The 21818-nt window shown below is 46.7% G+C and overlaps 2 protein-coding genes across 2 annotated transcripts in view; one reads left to right on the forward strand and one right to left on the reverse strand.

The window, feature by feature from the left end:
• Positions 1 to 47: 47 nt before the first annotated feature.
• Positions 48 to 7832, forward strand: SNAPC5 (small nuclear RNA activating complex polypeptide 5). The gene is made up of 3 exons (XM_034435458.3): positions 48 to 204; positions 4927 to 5016; positions 7238 to 7832. Exons 1-3 carry the CDS (start codon positions 115 to 117, stop codon positions 7334 to 7336), a joined length of 279 nt encoding a protein of 92 aa, XP_034291349.1. The 5' UTR covers positions 48 to 114; the 3' UTR covers positions 7337 to 7832.
• A 1939-nt stretch (positions 7833 to 9771) lies between these two features.
• Positions 9772 to 21818, reverse strand: part of MAP2K1 (mitogen-activated protein kinase kinase 1) — a 46005-nt gene continuing 33958 nt past the window's right edge. The window contains exons 6-11 of the mRNA XM_034435457.3: positions 20403 to 20527; positions 17221 to 17428; positions 16011 to 16075; positions 13701 to 13762; positions 12586 to 12631; positions 9772 to 11085 (exon numbers count right to left, since the gene is read on the reverse strand). Of these exons, the coding sequence (XP_034291348.1) occupies positions 10972 to 11085; positions 12586 to 12631; positions 13701 to 13762; positions 16011 to 16075; positions 17221 to 17428; positions 20403 to 20527 (620 nt within the window). The 3' untranslated portion in view covers positions 9772 to 10971. The remainder of the gene's footprint in view (positions 11086 to 12585; positions 12632 to 13700; positions 13763 to 16010; positions 16076 to 17220; positions 17429 to 20402; positions 20528 to 21818) is intronic.

Raw genomic sequence — 21818 nt, forward strand, 5'->3', positions numbered from 1 at the left:
GGAGCAAGATGGCGGCTCCCGCCTCCCTCGCCTCTTCTCCCTCCGGCCGGCAAGAGGGCCGTCGCCGGCGACGTCATCCCTGCGCGCGCCCCCCGAGGCGGGGAGGGGAGCAGGATGCTGAGCCGCCTGCAGGAGCTCCGCAAGGAGGAGGAGACGCTGCTGCGGGTCAAGGAGGCGCTGCACGACCAGCTCACCCGCCTCAAGGTGCGCAGGGAGGGAGGGAGGGAGGGAGCGGGGCCAGCCCCCGGGGGAAGGGGGGGTAGCCCCGAACTGCGCACGTGTGGAGGCCCACACGCCTGTCGTACCCCGCCGGGGCGGCATGGGGCGCTGTCACCCCAAAGGCACAGCCTCTGAGCGGGGGGAGGAAGGGAGTCTGCCTCCTCCCAGCGGTCTCTCCCCCCCCCATTGTCCCAAAGGTGCTTTTTTTTCAAGACTTTGTTTTTTTTTCTTTGAAGACGTTTCGCTTCTCCTCCAAGAAGCTTCTTCAACTCTGACTTCCCTTCACCACCATCCAGCCAGAGTTGAAGAAGCTTCTTGGAGGAGAAGCGAAACGTCTTCAAAGGAAAAAAAAAAGCCAAAAAGTCCAGTTGTGTCTGGGGGTGGAGGGGGGGGAAGCACCTTTGGGACATCGTTGACCTGGAGGACTGAAAATCTCCAAAGTTTCCCACCCCAATTATCTCTAGGTCTGTAAGACCCAAGGCACAGGATAATGGGTATGATAGTCCAATAAATTTGGAAGACTGCAAGCGGAGGCTTTTGCACCCACACAAAAAAGAGAGGGTTGCAGGCAGGGTTGTAACTCAACTTCCCCCCAAAATCCTCCTGAATTTATTTATTTATTTATTAGTTTGATTTATATGCTGCCCTTCTCTGGAGACTCAGGGCGGCTTACAATGCGTTAAGCAATAGCCTTCATACTTTTGTATATACCTGCTCAGTAGGGCTTTCGGCCCCCGCTAAGCGGTGTTCTTTTTTATACAAAGTGATCTTATTGCCCCCACAATCCGGGTCCTCATTTTACCTACCTCGAAAGGATGGAAGGCTGAGTTAACCTTGAGCCTGGTGAGAATTGAACTCGCAGTAATTGCAGGCAGCTGGCAGCTAAGTGCTACTTTAACCGCAGCAGTTTAGTCCGCTGCGCCACCAAGGCTCTTGAATGGCCTACCTCTCCTCCCCCCTCAACCCCAGGACCATTTCTTTGTCTGGGGATGATGGGTGTTTTAATCCAAAAGCTATAGGAAATGGGACATAGGGGGTAACAAAGCCTATGTTCCTTGCATGAATGCTTTGTAAAGGCCGGTGTGTCTCAAATTATGGTTCAAGGTCCCATGGGGATCCTTGAAATCAAAATGATTTGCCAGCCTATATAATTCAATATTAAAAATCCCATGAAATATTCTTGGCAAGTGGCAGGGAATGCATCAATTTAAAATTTTAACATGGTAAATATTGATAAATATGCGAACAAAAGCTTATTTGTAATTCTCTATAATTTTTAAAAGTGGGGAGGGGTCCTAAGAGACAAAAGCTTAAGATAGCCTGGTCCAGACCAAAGCAGCCATTCAAGCTGCTCCTTCAACCCCACACCTGCCTTTGGGTTTATGGGATGGGCCCTTGTTCGGTGGGTGTTTGGCTTTGTGTTGTGCTATTGTTGTTTACCATTTCAGTTGATGTGGCTGTCCATCTCAAGGACTTAACCTCGAGCAGCAGAGAATTGTTATTTTTAACCCAGTTAAGGATTGAGAAACTCTGGAGGAATGAGAACAGAAAATGCATCAAACCATAACGATAAAAGATTTTAAATGTTTTGATAAAGAGAAAAGGCTTGGTCTAGCTTGCTAGACAATCCAAGCAGATTGTTCCGAAAGAGGGCATTTCAAAAATCGAGGGCCATAAATACAGAAACCCATCCTTTGTACCTGTCCACCTCTCTTCAATTTGTGGAGTTGCTTAGAACAGGGGTCTCCAACCTTGGCAACTTTAAGCTGGTGGACTTCAACTTATTATACAAATTATATATAAATACATACATATATATATATATACATATACACTGCTCAAAAAAAATAAAGGGAACACAAGCAGAAGACATCCGAGATCTGAATGAATGAAATAGCTTTATAAATACTTTGTTCGTTACATACAGTAGTTTTGTGTTCCCTTTAGTTGTTTGAGCAGTGTATAAACTACTACTGCTTGTGTTCCCTTTATTTTTATATATATATATGCTTGTTAATCTGAAAAGGTACATTTTCTGAATTTTGGCTGTCAAAGATTAATATAGCTCTCTTCCGATAGCGGCTTGAGACTTAACACCCTGTTTCTCCCCACGGTGCTCAGGGCCATAAAAGGGCTTAACCAGCCATCTTCCAGGCCTGGTGTTGGCCATGTTGATTTGAATACCACAGGTGCTGGGGAATGCTCAGCCAGCTGTTGGCAAGGTGCTAAGACCCTGGTATGAATGAGAAAGCAAGACCCAGCCATATGCACAAAAGGCTAGCATTATAAATAGACTTCCAGGAATGTGCTTTCCGGAGGGGATTAGCGTTTAAGTCTGACGCTCAGCTCCATTTCCTCTTCTGCAGATCTGCTTACAATTGTTTAGATACCTAAATACTTAGATACCTAGAACTTAAAAGAAGCCCAGCCAGTTTCTAGACCTCCTGATGTGGCTAGCCTTTGAAATGTGGGGGCAGTGCAAGTCTCCCCTTCATTCTGGGTCTCCCCGAGGCTTGATATTCCATCAAAACAGAGTATTTCTATCACAAAAAATCAAGGGCTTTTTTTTTGTAATTTCCAAAAATGCTTCCCATAACGACAGCCTAAATGGCAGGCTTCACTTGACCACATTTGACTGCTCCTATGCAGCTCAGCTCATCCCTTTGTTTGCTGGGATAAAATTAGACGGGAGACTTCATGTGTCGCCTTAAAATCTAAGAACTGGGCGTTTATAAAAGAAAAAATTGTTTGGTTTCTCCTTCTGAAATCAGAAGACTAGACAGCTTCTGTACGACACAAGATGTACAGATTAGTCCTCATTGTACAATCGCTTGTTTAGCAATTTTTTGACAATAGCACTGCAAAAAAGTAAATTATAACTACTCCTCACGCTTAAGGGCCATTGCAGCATTCCCAGTCACATGATCAAAATTCGGGGACTTAGATACAAATTAACTGAGTTGGAAGGGACTTTATAGGTCATCTAGTCCAGCGGTCACCAACTGGTGGTCCGTGGACCACTGGTGGTCCGCGAGAAAATTTTGGTGGTCCGCAGAAAAATTATTTGCATTTTTTATATTGCACTAAATCAGGGAGTCCTCAAACTACAGCCCCTGGGCCGGATACGTGCAATGAACGTTTGTGTTGCTGCAGAGAGTCTCCCCCTTTGGGGTCTTTTTGTGTGGGTTGGAGGGGGGCAGAAATTCCGACTTGGGGTCTGCTTTGGCCTCCTCGTGCGGGGCTTTGGGCAAAGGCTGGAAGGAAGTGCCACTGGTAGCAAAGAGCCGGAGGGCCTCGTTCCAGTGGGACTGCCTCATGGACTGGAACTGGCTGACCATCTCAGTCTACTGAGCCTCCAGGCACCTGCCTTGCACTCCTGCAGGTCTTCCCTCTGCTTGGAAAGCCTATGCTCGTAGTCCTCAGTGAGGTGCTGAGCCTCCTTCTCGGTCAGATCTAATTTGAACTGAGCTGTTTTGCCAACTCTTTCTCGGGGTGGCTGCTTAGCTCCAACAACTGCTTCCTATTGGGACCCTAAGGAGCCCAGGTGGGCAGGCAAGGAGTGGCTGGGAGGGGAGGGGCGAGTAGAGGCTGGCGAGGCATCTGTCGACGTGAGTGACATCGAGTTGGCCACGCCCACCCAGTCACATGACCACCTTGCCACTCCCACCCAGCTGGTCATTAGGCAGATCATATTAGTGGTCCACAGGATTTTAAATTATGAATTTAGTGGTCCCTGCGGTCCGAAAAGTTGGTGACCTCTGATCTAGTCCAACCCCCCTCCTCAAGCAGGAGACCCTCCATCATTTCTGACCGATGGCAGTCCAGTCTTTTCATCACTCCAGTGATGAAGCTCCCACAACTTCCAAAGGCAACTTCTGTTCCATTGGTTGATGGTTCTCACTGTCAGAAAATTCCTCCTTATTTCTAGGTTGAATCTCTCCTTGATCAGCTTCCATTCACTATTCCTTGTCTGGCCTTCAGGAAAATAGCTTGACCCCCTCCTCTCTGTGGCAGCCCCTCAAATATTGGAAGACTGCTATCCTGTCTCCCCTGGTCCTTCTCTTCACTAGACTAGCCAGGCCCAGTTCCTGCAAGCGTTCATCGTATGTTTTAAATTGGCAACTGGCATGTATTTATGACGGTTGTGGTGTCCCAGGGTCATGAGATAACTATTTATTGACTTTCCCAGTGGCTTCTCTGACAAGCCAAGTTAGTGAGGGGAGCTAGACTCACTTAACAAATGTGTGATTCACTTAACAACTGCAGCAATTCCCTAGATAACCGTAGCAAAAAAGTTGTCAATTCGGGTGCTACTCGCTTAACAATCGTCTTGCTTAGAAATGGAAATTCCGGTCTTTAAATTGAGGACTGCCTGTATTGCAGGAGAGGAATGGCCATTTTCCCCTCCTGGGACATCATTCGGGCTTAGTACTAGGGTCCATAGCCCTTGGCTTGCCAAATTACATTTTCACCTCTAAGCCAGGGGTCTCCAACCTTAGCAACTTTAAGACTTGTGGACTTCAACTCCCAGAATTCCTCAGCCAGCACTGGCTGAGGAATTCTGGGAATTGAAGTCCACAAGTCTTAAAGTTGCCAAGGTTGGAGAGACCTGCTCTAAACCACAAGATTTCACTAAAGGAAGATGGACGGTCCCAAGGACGTTGCTTAACGCTTCTTTCAAGACTGACCATTATTTTCTGTTTCCAGGTGGAAGAGTTGGCTCTTCAGTCCATGATCAATGCCCGGGAAGGGACGGTGTTCACTCCCTCGGCTGCTGTCACGGAGGAGCACGTAAATGTAAGGCTTTTTCACTCCGCTGAAGTAGCTCTCCTGTTTAGAGGCCACAAAGACTGAGTCCCCTTCACAAGGAGAGAAAAGTCGCCTTTGCAGGTCTGGGGCTAATGATTGACAGTTACTGGTTGTAATTGGTCCCTCATTTACCAGAATGCTGACTGAAGGAGATTCCCCCCCTCCCCCATTCTTTCCACTGTTTCTGTCCAAGTAGGTGAACAATATTTCCAAGCAAAGAAACTTGATTTTAAAAACACTCATGGAAGATAGCAATAACACTTAGACTTGTATACCGCTTCACAGTGCTTTACAACCCTCTCTTAAGCGGGTTACAGAGTTAGCTTCTTGCCCCTAGCAATCTGGGCCCTCATTTTACCCACTTTGGAAGGCTGAGTCAACTCTGAGCCTGGTGAGATTTGAACCGCCAAATTGCAGGCAGCCGGCAGTCAGCAGAAGTAGCCTGCAGTACGGCACTCTAACCACTGCGCCACCGTGGCTGAAGATGTCTCATAGATGCTGGTTTCTAAAGGCAGCTGGGCTTTCTTTGTTCTTTCTTGAAGACATTTCGCTTTTGATAGCAATTGGATTTTTTTCCTGAGAGTCATTGAGGCCACTTGGAGGTTTGTCTGCACCCCCAGGGCCACCTGGATAGTGCAGATGGGTGTGTAACCTTCTTGGAACTGCGGAAAGGACTGTGTCGTAAACAGGAGATAGATGATGTCATATCCCTCCCCCTTGTCGAGAGAGGGCTGTTCAGTCTTAATGCAGATGCCTCGTTAACCCCTCTTCCAAACTTTTGAAAGAGTGCTAAGCAGTGGTGGGTTGCTCCCGGTTCGGCCCGGTTCGGCCGAGCCAGTAGCAGTGACACTATTACCTCACCGAACCAGTTCTCTTTCTTCGGGAGCTGGGCCCTCCCGCCCGCTCCCCCGCATTATTCCGACCTTATATTTCTTCTTTTTTCGCCCAGCTGAGAGGTGCAGCTGAGTGGATTGCCGCACCTCAGCTGGGCAGATTCGCAATGCGCTTGCGCGAAGTCCTAATTTGGCTAAAGAGGCGATCGCGCGCAAAACGTGCACACAAAGAGAACCGGTAGTAAATCCGGTTAGAACCCACCACTGGTGCTAAGGACCAGATGACTGCAAGGAATATGAATCCTTCCGTTCTCCAACTTTCTGTCAGAACTGAAGAAGCTTCTTGGATGAGAAGCAAAATGTCTTTGAGGAAAAACAAAGAAAGTCCAGTTGCCTTTAGAAAAAAGCACCTTTGGGACAACCATGACCTAGATGACTGAGGATCTCCGTAGACACTCATGGAAGATACGCTGGATGTAGGCATGACGTCAGAGGTTTACAGACCCTCTGTCACTGTGGAGTGGGGTGGAAAACGCATCAACCACGTAGGCAAGAGAAGGAGGACTTTAGAAACTTTTCCCTGGCAGATTCTTCTTACATCTTCTGGCCCAACGTGATTCACTGGGGTTCAGGAAAACAATATTAGAAAGACACGATTCACCCTTTTTACATTTTGTTTGGGAACAAGCATTTTTTTATAATGTAACATCTTGGTGCGTTAATACATGTAAGAATTTATAACATATATATGGAGGGCTTTTTTTTACCATTTTACGATGGTTTTGCTGAAAAACCAGCAGTTTCTTCCCATTTTCGACAAAACTGTGCCATAGCGAACACCGGATTCATTTTTTTATTTATTATTATTATTATTTGTCATATTTCTATGCCGCCCACTCTTCGAGGACTCTGGGGGGCTTACAACAATCGATAGTATACCAAATAGCATATTGCCCCCAACAATCTGGGTCCTCACTTTACCCACCTCGGAAGGATGGAAGGCTGAGTCGGTGAGATTTGATCCACTGATCTGCTGAACTAGCAGTCAGCTGAAGTAGCTGCGGTACTGCACTCTTAACCACTGCGCCACCTCGGCTATTATTTTGAAATCATAGCGCTCATTTTACGATCACGTTGAACGATCGTTGTGTGAGAAAGGTGGTAAAATCAGGTCACGCGACCCACCTGTTTTACAACCATGACGACATACAACCATAATGGTTAGGCTCCATTACGGTCATATGTCAAGGACTATCTCTGTGTTGCCACCAAGCCCAGCATTTCCTCACCTGCTGCAAACGGCATTCAGGATGTTTCTCCACCCCTGACTTATATTTCTCGGCAGGAAGTGACCGGTTTCTTCTTTCTTTGAACAGATGGACAATGAAATGGCCATTAATCAGACTAAACTGCAGTTACAAGTGCATGGTGATGAGGAAGAGGAGGAGGAGGAGGAAGAAGAATCAGATTCCTAGGGCACCAGTGTTGCTGTCAGGCCAGTGTTCCAGGACAGACTTCCGAAGCCTCCCTGGCTTTGATGAAACTCTGTGTGGTGCTACAGAGACTGAGCTCCAACCAGAAATGCCGCTGAGCATCTCACAAACTTCCAAAGGCGGTAATAAATTACGGGGCGGGTTGGAAAAAGGCAGTGTTGAAGCCTAACTATGTAGCACGAGTCATTTTCTAGAGTAGACTTATGTTTCAAAACAAGTAGCAGTTCAGGAAACGAAGCTTTTGAAGCAATAATCTGTCCATGAAACATCTCCTGCCTGGTTGTAAAAAAAAGGAGCTGGGAAGCTGCCCATTCTATGCCAGTTGGTTTTCCTGAACCTCCTATGGATAAATTGCACAAAAGTAGTGAAAAATGTGGGGCTTGTTTTTTCCTGTATGGCTGTATACGACTCCTTTATTCTGGTTGGTTTGGGCCCGTTTTATGAAACTTGTATGGAATAAAAATATATGTTTTGTTTACTATGGGTAATATTAAAAATTCTTTCCTAGTGGGAAGATGGCATGTCGGTCCTTCCAACAGATGTCAAAATGACTCTGTTTGCTTTGCATCGCTGGGGATAAGTTTCCCTCTTCGGGAATTACAAATCACCCCAAAATAGGTTTTGGGGGTTTTTTGGCAGGAAGCACAGATATTTTCCCCCCGTGTTTGACTATCTAAGATACTGCAATGAATTGGCAGCTGTTTGGAAAGTGGCATCCCATATATTGGCACTGATTTTCAGGGAGAAGCAAACCAGCTGCAGCATATCTGGAATGGAATGGGGCACGTTGCAAACTTAAAGGCAGGCACACAAGTGCAAGCGTGGACAACTATGGCAACTGTACGACTTGAGGACTTCCAACTCGCAGAATTCCTGAGCCAGCTATGGAATTCTGGGAGTTGAAGCCCACAGGTTGTAAAGTTGCGATAGTGGCTCACCCCTGTACAAAAGAGAGTATATGTTAGTCACCACCATCCTTAATTTTGTGTGTCCCCCTCCCTTGTGCGTTTCTTCTAGTCTTCCATACTCCACATTGTTGAAAGTGAAGAGCTGCTTCCAAGGTTTCCTATAGGTGACTTGGTACAACTGGTCGCTTAGGGACCATAGGAAGTTACAACAGACCTCTAAAGTGGTTCTTACAAACTGGTTCCAAAGTTATGACCGCCAGCCCCTCCCCCGCAGTCCCCTGACCGCATGTCGGCTGTTCCGTAATTGACCTGCCTTTACGGCTGTTCCCATGGTCACGCAACTGCACTTTACAATGCTTTTGGCCAAAACTCAGTACAGGTAGTCCTTGAGTTACGACCACAATTGAGCCCAAAATTTATGTTAAGTTAAGCATTTCTCAAGTGAGTTTTATTTATTTATTTATTTAGTCACACTTCTATGCCGCCCAACTCCCGAGGGACTTTTGCCCCATTTTTCTTGCCGCTGTTGTTAAGTGAATCATTGCATTTATAAAATTAGTAACATGGTTGTTCAGTGAATCTGGCTTCCCCATTGACTTTGCTTGGCAGAAGGTCGCAAAAAGTCATCACACTATGACCGTCATAAACATGAGTCAGCGGACAAGCGCCTGAATTTTGAGCATGTGACCATGGAGATGCTGCAACCGTCATTAAGTGTGAAAAGTGGTCACAGGTCACTTTTTTCAGTGCTATTGTAACTTCGAACGGTCACTAAACGAACTGGTGTAAATGGAGGACTACCTGTGGGTATGACAATCCGATTGGGGGCTGGATTACAAGGGGGCAGTAGGGGGAACGCTATGCTTTATGGCCATCGCCAGGTGCTATAGCATCGTTATACCCCATGCTTTATAGTTCACAATTGTTCTCCATCTGGAGAAGAGAAGAACCCATCAGTCTGGAAGATGGGTTATTATTTATTTATTTATTTATTATTTATTGATTGGCTCGATTTATATGCCGCCCTTTTCTAGAATCTCAGGGCGGCTTACAATGCGTTAAGCAATAGCCTTCATACTTTTGTATATACCTACTTAGTAGGGCTTTTGGCCCCCCCAAGTGGTGTTCTTTTTTATACAAAGTCAGCTTATTGCCCCCACAAACCGGGTCCTCATTTTACCTACCTCGAAAGGATGGAAGGCTGAGTCAACCTTGAGCCTGGTGAGATTTGAACTTGCAGTAATTGCAGGCAGCTGGTGTTACTTAACAGTGCTTTAGTCTGCTGCGCCACCAAGGCTCTTTTATGGGTTATGGAGTATTTGCAGATGGGTTATGGAGTGTCTGCCAATCCTTTTTCCAAAGATCACGCCTGGGAGATCAGAGGCAGAGCTAAATCCAGAAGTTACTTCCTCTCCCCCCCTCAACCACCCCAAAATGCCACGAAGTCCACCTTAAAAGCCAACCGAGCTTTAAACAGCCGTGTTTTAAAAACCCCACAACTCTCCAAGGTGATTTTGTGACATTTATTAAATGGTTAAGATGCGGTTGCTCAACATCTGAAAAGAGTAAAATGATTAAAAGAAAGTTTCCAACAACAAACGGATGCACAGATTTCATGATATCTAATAACTTCAGCCGTCCTAGAAGGGAAATAAATCCTGATGCCTTTAAAAGAAGAAAAGAGAAAGAGAGAAATGCATTGATTCTGCCAGACAGTTTCCTATCGTCCGTGCTCAACAGACAAGATGCCAAATTAACAGATGGAGGAGATGAATGCCACTAAGACAGTGTTTATTAACCTTAGCCACTTGAAGATGGGTGGACTTCAACTCCCAGAATTCCCCAGCCAGCTATGCTGGCTGGGGAATTCTGGGAGTTGAAGTCCACCCATCTTCAAGTGGCTAAGGTTGAAAAACACTGCGCCAAGCCAGCCCAAAATATCCAACAAGGCAAATAAATAAAAGCATCAACAGGTGTGTTCATAGTGACCCAGAAGGGGAGGCCAAAATAAAAACCCCTACTCAGGCTGAAGCCCACCAGTTCAGGACCCAGGATTCTTCATGGCTTCCACCTCAGCTTAGTGGCATCAATTCTATGTTGGGGACCGTCTCGTCCAAAGGCACCCCACCGCCCCTAATCGTTCTGACCAGGACTGGCTAAAGCAAAAGCCGGGGGGGGAAAAAAAGGGACCACCGAGTTATACACAAGGCTCACGGGACGACGTCTGCAAAGGCTGGGACAGCAACCAGGTCCAGCAAGGTCCCCCCCCCCCCCGGTAAGGAAAGACATCCCATCATTCACATTCAACTTTGCAGATTGGCGGCTCGAAGCGTCACATTTGGTCATTAAGAATCAAACACAACAGCTGTTCGCGCAAAAGCCTCAAAAAGGGATTCGACCTGGAAAAGAATTTGGCACGACAAGCTGAAGAAGGCGCAGCACGGAAGCGGGGATGGCGATGGGGGAACAGCAGAATACTTTTGAGAGTAGGGGGGAGAAAGGGGAGGGGGGGAACCAGAACAGCATGGCTCTAAACAGCGGGAGGTGGCTGGGAACACCAATTGTGCCACACATGCCATGCTCCCCAACCCCCGGTGCGCGTCGATGGGTCTGGAGTGAGCAGTTCCGAGTCGGCCTCCCCGTGGAATGGAAGTTGCATAGCAGCAGCGGCAGCCGGTGGAGTCTTCGTACCGTGTCCAGCGAGCGGGCTCAGAGCCCGCCGACGTGGGTTGGGGTGCTGGGCTGGTTGAGGCCGATGGTGGAGCACAGCCAGCCCGCAAAGTCCACCTCTTCCACTTCCGATCTTTTAATGAAAATGTGGACCTGGCAAGGAGAAAAGACAACAGCAATAGCACTTAGACTTGTGTATCGCTTCAGGGTGCTTTACAGCCCCTCTCTTAAGCGGTTTACAGAGTCGGCCGCTTTGCCCCCAACAATCCGGGTCCTCGTTTTACAGACCTTGGAAGGAGGGAAGGCGGAGTCAACCTCGAGTTGGTCATCCCAAAGGTGTTCTGCCCCAGCTACGGGCCCCAAAGAACGCAGCACACACAAAGTCCGTTCAAACCTTAATTTACTGAATAAACCAGTCTTTTACAACAACGGCTGTTAATTAATTGCATTAACAGCCGCCAAGAATTCAAAGAAGAACAACTGAAAACTTACTATGGTTGGCAGAATGCCCAGAAGCAATTTGCAGGAAGCTGATAAGATAAGCAGGACAAGACAGGAAGGTATGTGAAGGTATGTGAACTAAGTTGTTCCCTGCAAATTGCTTCAGTCGGCATTCCTCCTTAAATAGGCTAAGGGAGTGGCCAATTAGCCCCAAGCCTTACTCTCGAGGAGATCTCCTCCTGTGTGTGTGTGTGTGTGAGAATGAATGGGGCAGCACAGGTTACCAGATATGCCATTACCAGGGGTTTCACAATTAACTCATGCCCTCGTCACCTCTCGTCTGGACTATTGTAACGCTCTCTACATGGGGCTCCCCTTGAGGTGCACTCGGAGGCTCCAACTGGCGCAGAGTGCGGCCGCGCGGGTGGTTATGGGAGCAACATGGAGTTCCCAGGTAACACCTCTCCTGCGCGAGCTGCACTGGCTCCCGGTGGTCTTCCGAGTGCGCTTCAAGGTTCTGGTTATCACCTTTAAAGCCTCCATGGCTTAGGACCTGGTTATCTACGGGACCGCCTGCTACCACCAATAGCCTCCCACCGGCCAGTACGCTCCCATAGAGAGGGGCTCCTCCGGGTGCCGTCGGCCAAACAATGTCGACTGGCAGCCCCCAGGGGGAGAGCCTTCTCTGTGGGGGCACCTACGATCTGGAACGAGCTCCCCCTGGAGATACGGAGGATCCCGGATCTGCACACCTTCCGTCGCGCGCTTAAGACTTTTTTATTTCATCAAGCTGGCCTGGCCTAAATCTTCTCCCCTTTTAAATATAAATTTTAATTTGTTTTAAATTATGGGGTATTTTAAATTCAGCCAAATTATTTAATTTGTTTTTTAATCTATTTTAAATTTTTGTATTTATGTGTTTTATCTTGTGGCTGTTCACCGCCCTAAGTCTTTCGGGAGAAGGGCGGTATAGAAATTTAATAATAAATAAATAAAAAACTCAGGCTTAGATAAATGGAAAGCATTTATACAATGCCCTAAATCCACCCCAACCAAATCAGGATTAAAAGCAACCCCATTTGGAAGTCGTGTATGTTGACTTTCTAAGTCTTTAATGAAACCACTTTAGCATGTTAATGAAACCAGTAGATTCCAAGGGGAGGAACCTTGCAATATGCATCTTTCAAAAAAACCCAGGAAGAATTCACTCACCATAAGCTGTTTTAGATCTGCTCTCTCAGCTGGATTCTTGATCAAGCTGTCAAAAAGGAGAAGTTATACATTGCAGCTGATGTACGGGAGCCCAACACACCCACACAAACACCCCCACACCCTGAGTATGGTTGTTGTATATGTTAAATTGGAGGCCTGTAGTTCTGGATTCCATGCAAAAGCTGAATGAATGACAAGCCAAAATACGAAGCTTAAATGCACGGTCCAGCTTTCATTACGGTCACAGACCAGAATAAAATTCAAACTTTAAAATAAAACAAATGGCAGAGGAAGAAGACATAATAGTGTATTATAATTAGGGATGAGATCATTGATAGGTGGCCAAAATCTGCCTAATTTTACAGATAAATTCAGCAAAATTTAACTATGTTCAAAGAAACTATCATACTGATCTGATGTACCTAAAAGTGATCAGAATTTCTTGGATATTTTGATGATGATTATATATATATATATATATATATATATATATATATATATATATATATATATATATATATATATATATATATGTATATGGCAGGGGTGAAATCTACTTTCCTTACCAGTTCGGAAGTGCACACGCCACACATGCGCGCGCAGACCCTCTGGGCATGCTCAAAACCTGCGTATGCGCAGACGGTAAAAAACACATTACTTCCTGGTTAAAACCAGGAAGTAATGACACCCGGGCGGAGCCTCACGCTGCCATCGCTACCGGTTCTCTGAACCACCTGCTACAATTGCTACCGGATCACCCGATCCAGTCCGAACCGGGAACATTTCACCCCTGATAGATGGGCACAATCTCAGCTCAAGTCATGGTCAATAATTCCCACATTTTATTTGAATGAAATAGCATCGGTTCTGGATTCTGCCCTGGCCACATTGCTGGAGTGTGCATCCCAGCACATCACTCAAAAACAATTGAATGACAAAAAAATAAATAAATCTTGAAAATCATGTGCCATCATGTTAAATTGTGAGCAAGTGTGGTCCAGAAGAGCAGAAATGGGCCTCGTTTTATTAGTTACCAAAATGCCTTTTCAGAGAGACGACCTCCCCACTGCATTTTCATTGACACCAAAAGGAAAGAGTCTGGAGACCGAACTCACCATTTGTTCACAAAGTCTTGGAATTCTGGACTGAAGACTCTGCTTGGCAGCTTTGGAGGGGGCTGAAAGCAACCGAGGGGGTCAAAGATGAAAAGAGAAACGATCTTACAACTCCGGGCATTTCTTCATTGCATTTTTAATCCCGCCTTTATTACTCTATAAGTTATCTCAAGACAGCGAATGTACCTAATAGTCCTTCAATTTTCTCCACAACAACAACTCTGTGAGGTAGGTTGGGCTGATTTAAAAGGGACTGGCGCAACGTCACCCACCTAAGGCGGGACTAGAACTCTCCATCTCCTGGTATCAAGGCCAGCACCTTAACCACTAGGCCAAATGGTCGGTCTGTCTCTTTCTTTCGATCTATCTATATTCTCTACCTGCAACTGCAGGAGTCACAATTATGTCAATCTTTCATGACTGTTGATTATTTAGATGCTGCTCCATTTTCAAAAACTCTCAGTTTTCCAAATGCCGTAGGGTAGGGTAGGGTAGGGTAGGGTAGGGTAGGGTAGAGTAGAAATAGAACAGAACAGACAGAACAGAACAGAACAGAACAGAACAGAATAGATAATGGAATGGAATGGAATGGAATGGAATAAGAACAAGAAGGTTGACTCAGCCTTCCATCCTTTCGAGGTAGGTAAAATGAGGACCCGGTTTGTGGGGGCAATAAGCTGACTTTGTATAAAAAAGAACACCACTGGGGGGGGGGTGTCGAAAGCCCTACTAAGCAGGTATATACAAAAAGTATGAAGGCTATTGCTTAAGGCATTGTAAGTCGCTCTGAGTCTCCGGAGAAGGGCGGCATATAAATCGAACCAATAAATAAATAATAAATAAAGAAGAAAAATGAGAAGAAAATTAGGAATAGAATAGAATAGAATAGATAATGGAATAGAATAGAATGGAATGGAATAGAATAGAATAACTGTCACTTTGAATGTACACTATATAGTGCGCATATATTAAAAATGAAATTTCGTTACAGCTCTTAAAGGGTCACTACCTCCAATTTTACCCAACATAAACATGACCAGATAAATAAATAAATACAAAATTATGTATACACCCACATGTATTATATGACACAGAGAAACAACACTGTCTAGTTATACGTGCTTATGGTGAAAAAAACCAGTCTTGTGAGTACCAGACGGCTGGCATAGGGAACAAAGCTGTCACAGAATCTGTTAGTCCTGCTAGAAATACTACTAAAAATTAGGAGAAATGTGGGAACTAAATGAAGTCAACCGGAAGCATGTCCTTGAGGAAAGATGCAAGAGATTCGCATGTGCTACACCAAGAGGGAGAACAGTTACATCTGCCTCTATTCAGCGGAGTGGGGCCAACAAACCATCTTGGTTTAAAACTCCTTTTCGCATCCCAGCATCAGCTGCCTCTGAAGCCTGCAATGACTGACTTTAACGTTGCCACAGAAACGGGCATTGCAGCTCATGCGCCTGTTAGAAGAGTAGCACTTTCAGCCAGACTGGGAAAAGCTGCTTCACTTTCAGATGCACCCCTAAAATACCGCTTTTTGCATATCTGGTCTTGCTAAGATCTTGGGTGAGACTGTCTATCTCATGTTGTGAGATTTTTGGGAGAACATCCCAGCCATCGCCTGAACCTCCTCGCGGATTCTGAGCACTGCAGAATGGAAGGGGCCCTGGAGGCCATTGTTCTGACCCAGCTCCCCAAACACAACAAACCCTCTGAAGTGAACTCAAAGATTCCTTTATTCGGAGCACCAGCAGCCCCTGCAAAAAGTTTCTCTCTCACCGCAGGCTAACAAGTCTGTCTGGCTGGAAGATGAATAGTTGTCTGCCACGTCTATTCATCTCCGCCCCCTGCCTTTTATCCCCGGAGCTAGAGTGGGGATTCGCTAGCAGCGGTGGCTCTTAGGTCCCAAGGACCAGCCCATAGATTTCCACTGCTCTCCTCTCCTCTGCCTTCTGTGCATCCGCGCATCAGGCACTGGACCCAGCTGTTCCTCCTCTTCCTCATCAACCACCTCCAGACCCTGGGGCTGTTGACTCTCCATCTGAGGGCTGACGGATGGCCCAGGGTCCGCCTCTTTCTCTCTCTCTGACAGCTCCACTCCCTCTTCCCCCTCGGAGCTCTCAGGTTGCCTTGACCCTGACTCCCACTCTCCTCCTCCTCCGATTTGGCTGCTGGAGGGGCTGGCAGCTGACAGGCCACACCAGTCATCTATCCAGGGCAGTAGTCCATTACAACAGCATGATTCCGAGATGCTTCTTACGACAGCAAAAGCCCTTCCGCTCGCAGAAGGCCCACTATTCCACTCACCTCATTGACAATGTAGTCCAGGAGCTCAAAGATGGCCATAGGAGGTCGGCTGTCTGAACCGTAGGCTGAAAAATGACAACAATTAATTTCACTCTTTGGCGTACAGCTTATTTTTCATTCTTTTCTGATGAGACTTATTTGTCTCCAAAATTCATTCAGTGGCATGTCTTGAAATTCGTTCCAGAAATGCTGATGAAGATAGCGTAGGTTTTGTCAGCGAATGTTTGATTAAAAACAAAATGTTTTTCAAACTCAGCAACCTTGAGATGTGTGGACTTCAACCCCCAGAATTCCCCAGCCAGCATACATAGACCAAGTGCGGTGTAGTGTTTAAGGTGCTGGCCAGGGGTGAAATCTACTTACCTTCCGTACCAGTTCAGAAGTGCACGCACCGCACAGACATTCTGTGCAAGCGCAAAACCTTCTGTGCATGTGCAGAGGGTAAAAAACACATTACTTCCTGGTTAAAACCAGGAAGTAACGACATCTGGGCGGGTGGGCGCAGCCTCGCGTTGCCACCGCTACCGGTTCTCCGAACCATCCGCCACGATCGCTACCGGATCGCCCAATCCAGTCTGAACCGGGAGCATTTCACCCCTGGTGCTGGCCCAGAAATGAGGAGACTTAAGTTCCAGTCCAGCCTTCGGCATGAAAGCTGGCTGGGTGGCTTTGGGTCTGTCCAACCCATTTCACAGGCTTATTGTTGTGGGCAAAATAGGAGGGGAAAGTTGTGTTGGATATGTTTGCCACTTTGAACTATTTATAAAAATAATAAAGGCAAGACGAATGAATGAATGCTGACATGAGAATACTGGGAATTGAAGTCCACAAAACATCTTTAACTAGCCAAGTTTGAAAATCCATGGCCTAGGCTGACAGGAAATCTTGGCACTGTAACCAAGCAGGGACTTCCTGAGTGAAAGCAAAGCCTTGGTAGAAGCAGGTATGGGCAGTGGGAAGAAATGGCCCCTTCTCTGAAGATGTTTCTGCAGAGCTGAAGACCAAGCTCCTAGCCCCAGTCCATGCTGGAAGGATCGAGTTGCTTTGGCATGGCCTGCGCTGCCTGTGCCCACCCATCCCAACCCAACTGCCATAACACGTCCACACCCACTCACTTTCCTAAAAACCCCAGTCACAACCGCATTCCCTTCTCAAAGGAGCAATCCGTTTTCAGCCCCCAAGGTGGCATTGCCAGTTTGTGCCCTCTTACCGCTCATAGGCCGGCCTGGCGTTCTCTGCCGAGGAGACGTCTCCGAGACAGGATAGTCGGCCCCGACCGGACAACCGAACATCAGCTCCAGCTCCTTGGCATCAGGCGGAGGGATGGGGTACCTGCCGATGGCCATCTCGACCAGGGAGAGCCCCATGCTCCAGATGTCCGACTGCACCGAGTAGTGAGTCCCTTGCAGTCTCTCTGGCTGGGGGAACAAAAAGACAGAACGAGTCACAACGGTGGGAAAACGTGAATCATGCAGCAGCCAAAAGCCCGTCCACTCACAGCATGGAAAGGATGATGGAGGAAGAAAAATTGACAGTTTGAAACTAGATTCCACCTCTTCAAACCTTTACGTTTTTTGGCCAGGGTGTGGATTCAAGAGTTTGAAAATGGTCCATATAACATTTTAGTTTTGATTAATTCCTTTGGGGCATTAACACCTGCAGCCTTTAAGAAACTGCTCAGAGGGAGCTTTTTTGGATCAAGGCTGGTTATGAGACGAGGAGTCTTATATTAGTAAGTTGGTAACACATATCAGACCAATCATGCTTCTGTTGGATACAGTGCCATCACATTGGTGTCAACTCTGGGCAACCATAGAGGTATACCTTTTCCAAACTCATCTGTCCCCATCTTGATCCTTCAGGCCTTCTAGCTATCATCAGGTCAACCCTGAAACTGGTCTGACAGAGGCCATTTTCAGACTTCAGTGCTGACACACCAGAGAAGAGGGATAGGGAGGGGAGAATAGAGATAGTTTGGGGTGTTGTAGCCAAAACAAAATACTTTCTCATGGGAACTAAGGACATTCCTGCAGGTGCTCAGAAGGAGGGGCCTGGAGTCACCTAGCAACTGGACAGTATCCTGATTGGACCCTGTGACTGATTGTTTTGAGAAAGTGACACTTTCACTTTTAATTAGGTGGAAAACTGCGGGAAAAGTCAGAGTCGGTTTTCCACCAGCCTGTGCCAATATGACATATCCAATAAACCTATTCTTTGAGGAAATTGCCTGCCTCAAGAGTTTTGTTTGCTATGGGTATGTTACTTGAAACCCTGACACATCACTGTAATTAAGTCCATCCACCTTGTTGCTGGCTGTTTTCTTTTTCTTTCCTTCTACCTTTCGTTGCATTATAGGCTTCTCCATAAGGTGTCCAAACTAAGATCATTTCAGCCTGGTCATTTATGCCTCGAGTGAGAATCTTGGGTTGATTTGTTCTACGATCCATTGGTTGCTTTTTTTTTTTTTTTTTTAAATTTGATTTATATGCCGCCCTTCTCCGAAGACTCAGGGCGGCTTACAATGTGCTCAGCAATAGCCTTCATCCTTTTGTATATTTATACAAAGTCAGCTTATTGCCCCCACAAACTGGGTCCTCATTTCACCTACCTTAGAAAGGATGGAAGGCTGAGTCAACCTTGAGCCTTGGCGAGATTCGAACCCTGCAGTAATTGCAGGCAGCTGGTCTTAAGCAGCTTAATAACAGGGTACCTTAAACCCTAGTACTACCAAGGTTCTTTTCTTAGCCCAGGGGTCAGCAACCTGCGGCTCTGGAGCCACATGTGGCTCTTTCATCCCTCTGCTGCGGCTCCCTGTTGTTGGTCGGCTCCACACTTGATAGGGCTTTCGGTTAGGACAGGTAGAGGAAAAAGGATCCTGCGCTAGGAGGAGACTCTATGGTGGGGGAACCGGACTTCCAGTCAGCAGAGGAAACACTGCGCTAGGAGGAGACTATGATGGGGGAACCGGACTTCCAGTCGGCTCCAGAATTGAATGGGGATTTCCGGTTAGGACCTTTGTGACTCTTTGAGTGTTTAAGGTTGCCGACCCCTGTTTTAGCCTATCCAAGACTCCTTAATCCACCAGGCTGAAATTTCCTATGAAGCTTCCTTCAATTCCTCCATTGAAAAACCAGGGGGACCTTTCAGCACTCTGAGAATCTTTGGCCCTTCTGGACACCTCCAAGGATCATTCAGTGGGGGGAAATGGTGGTTGGAAATGGTGGTTGGTGCTATCTAATCAAAGCAGCCTAGTGCTTTGATTAGAAATAGGCCCCCGATTTCTGCCCTCCCAAAGGGAATTTGCAGGGGAACAGGAAGCACCCTTGTTATGTGTTTCTTTTGACGGCCCATGCCCACTAGGGCAGCTGATTTGTGGGAAGGCTAGATTCCAGATGTACATCTCCAGATGTACAACCAACCCAAGAAGCTCTGGATTTCAGCCCCAATTTTACTCCTTCAACATGACTGAAACTCCCCAAAAGAAATATCATAGAATCCTAGCACTGGAAGGGACGTTGGATGTCTTGTAGTCCAACTGCTTGCCCAAGACAGTAGTTCTTATACCATGCCAGGCAAATGGATATCAAATCTTTAATTGCAAACCTCCAGTGATGAAGCACCCACAAGGGAAGCTGTTCCACTGATTAAATCTTCTCACTGTCTAGGTTGTATCTCTTTAATGAACTTCCACCTATTACTTCTGGGCCTGCCTTCTGGTGCTTTGGAGCAGGGCTCTCCAACCTTGGCAACTTTAAGACTTGTGGACTTCAACTCTCAGAATTCCTCAGCCAGTCTTAAAGTTGCTAAGGTTGGAGAGCCCTGCTTTGGAGAATAGGTCGACCATCTCCCTGTGACAGCCCATCAAGTAGTGGAAGATGGCTATCATGTCTCCCCTACGTCTTCTCTTTGTTAGGCTAAAGAGCCTTGATAGTACAGGGGTTTAAGGCACCCTGTTATTAAGCTGGTTATTAAGACCAGCTGCCTGCAATTACTGCAGGTTCGAATCTCTCCAAGGCTCAAGGTCGACTCAGCCTTCCATCCTTTCTAAGGTAGGTGAAATGAGGACCCAGTTGTGGGGGCAATAAGCTTTGTATAAATATACAAAAGGATGGAGGCTATTGCTGAGCACATTGTAAGCCGCCCTGAGTCTCCGGAGAAGGGCGGCATATAAATCAAATTAAAAAAAAAAAAAAAAATGCAACATCTCTCATCCTCTGCCTCAAACAACAGCCCTGGGCAGAAATGAGAGGGCACCCTTAACGTTGTACATTCCTGTGCAAAAACACTTGTGCGCTTTGCGGGCAAGGAAACAACAAGAGATGGATCACTACACTGATCGGCTGTTGTTATGTCTGAACTCGACTATTCATCTATTTCATGGCCTGCACTTACCGACATGTAAGATCGCGTGCCCACGAAAGAGTTGGCCATGGAATCAATCAGTTGTCCACTGACCCCAAAATCGCAAAGTTTGATTTCCCCTCTCGAGTTTACCAAGATATTTGAGGGCTTCACATCTGGAGGGAGAGACCAGGAAGAGGGAGTGGGGGTGGGGGGAAGAAAAAAATGGAGAATACTTCAAATATTTTAGCTCTGGGACAGCTATTCCTGTTGGCAGCGCATGACATCGTAAAATCCATCCATGCGTTCTCGATTGTAGTGCTGGACCAATATTCAAACCCTTAATATAAAAAGGAGTAACCCATCGCATATACAGGTGTGGTCCTCGACTTACGACCACATTTGAACCCGAAATTTCTGTTGCTAAGCGAGACAGTTGTTAAGTGAGTTTTGCCCCATTTTACAACCTTTCTGGCCACAGTTGTTCAGTGAATCATTGCAGCTGTTAAGGGTAACAGAATTATTAAACGAACTTGGTTTCCTCATTAACTTTGCTTGTCCGACAGTCGTAAAAGGGGATCAAATCAGGGGTGAAATGCTCCCGGTTCGGATCGGATCACCCGATCTGGTAGCGAAGGAGGCGGGTGGTTCGGACCGGTTTGATAGAACTGGTAGTAAAACTATTGGGAGGCTCCGCCCACTGACCCTGACGTCATCATAAGTGATCTGCGCATGAGGAACTCTGCGGGCACGATACGAACTGGTAGTAAAGGTAAGTAGAACCCACCCCTGCTGATGACTGTTTTTCACACCACAATTTCAGCATCCCCAGAGTCACGTGATCAAAATTCAGATGAATGGCAACTGATTCATATTTATGACGGTTGCAGCATCCCAGGGTCCACCTGATCCCCCCTTTTGCCACCTTCTGACAAGCAAAGTCAAGGGGGAAGCCAGATTCACTTCACAACCGTGCTACTAACTTAACAACTGCAATGATTCACTTAACAACGGTGGCAAGAAAGGTCGTAAAATGGAGCAAAGCTCATGGAACAACTGTCTTGCTTAGCAATATTAATTGTGATCATAAGTCAAGGACTACCTGTATGCCAAAACCCAGCTGTTGTCGGTATCCAAAAAGCAACAGCCAGCGCTGTCTGGCAGGAATATTTCCAGATGGCTCTACAAGCCACTCTTGTGGAACAAGCCAGGATCCACCTTTGGCTAGGTCTCCTGCTCATCTGAATGGGCTTCTTCCACCTGAAGTAAATCAGCAGAATCAGAATCTTCTTCCTGCAACATCTCGACCTCTTTGGAGAACCACCGGATTGCCGGGCAGGTGAGGACATGATGGGATGCTCCTCTTCCCCGCGAGAAGGCTGTTGGTAACCAGGCAACGGCTTCTCCACCAAGACTGAAGCCTTGCAAACAGCCCCCTTTCCCCCTCCTCCCTCCCTCCCGTGGGCG

Source organism: Pantherophis guttatus, chromosome 13 (assembly GCF_059756535.1).
Source record: "Pantherophis guttatus breed Tessera chromosome 13, ASM5975653v1, whole genome shotgun sequence".
NCBI lineage: Eukaryota > Metazoa > Chordata > Lepidosauria > Squamata > Colubridae > Pantherophis > Pantherophis guttatus.

Excerpts from the sequence above, each read along its gene's own strand:
- SNAPC5 (XM_034435458.3), top strand. The coding sequence starts at position 115 with ATGCTGAGCCGCCTGCAGGAGCTCCGCAAGGAGGAGGAGACGCTGCTG. Across the intron at positions 205-4,926 it reads ACCAGCTCACCCGCCTCAAG|GTGGAAGAGTTGGCTCTTCA; the intron begins GTGCGCAGGGAG and ends TTCTGTTTCCAG. Across the intron at positions 5,017-7,237 it reads TCACGGAGGAGCACGTAAAT|ATGGACAATGAAATGGCCAT; the intron begins GTAAGGCTTTTT and ends TTCTTTGAACAG.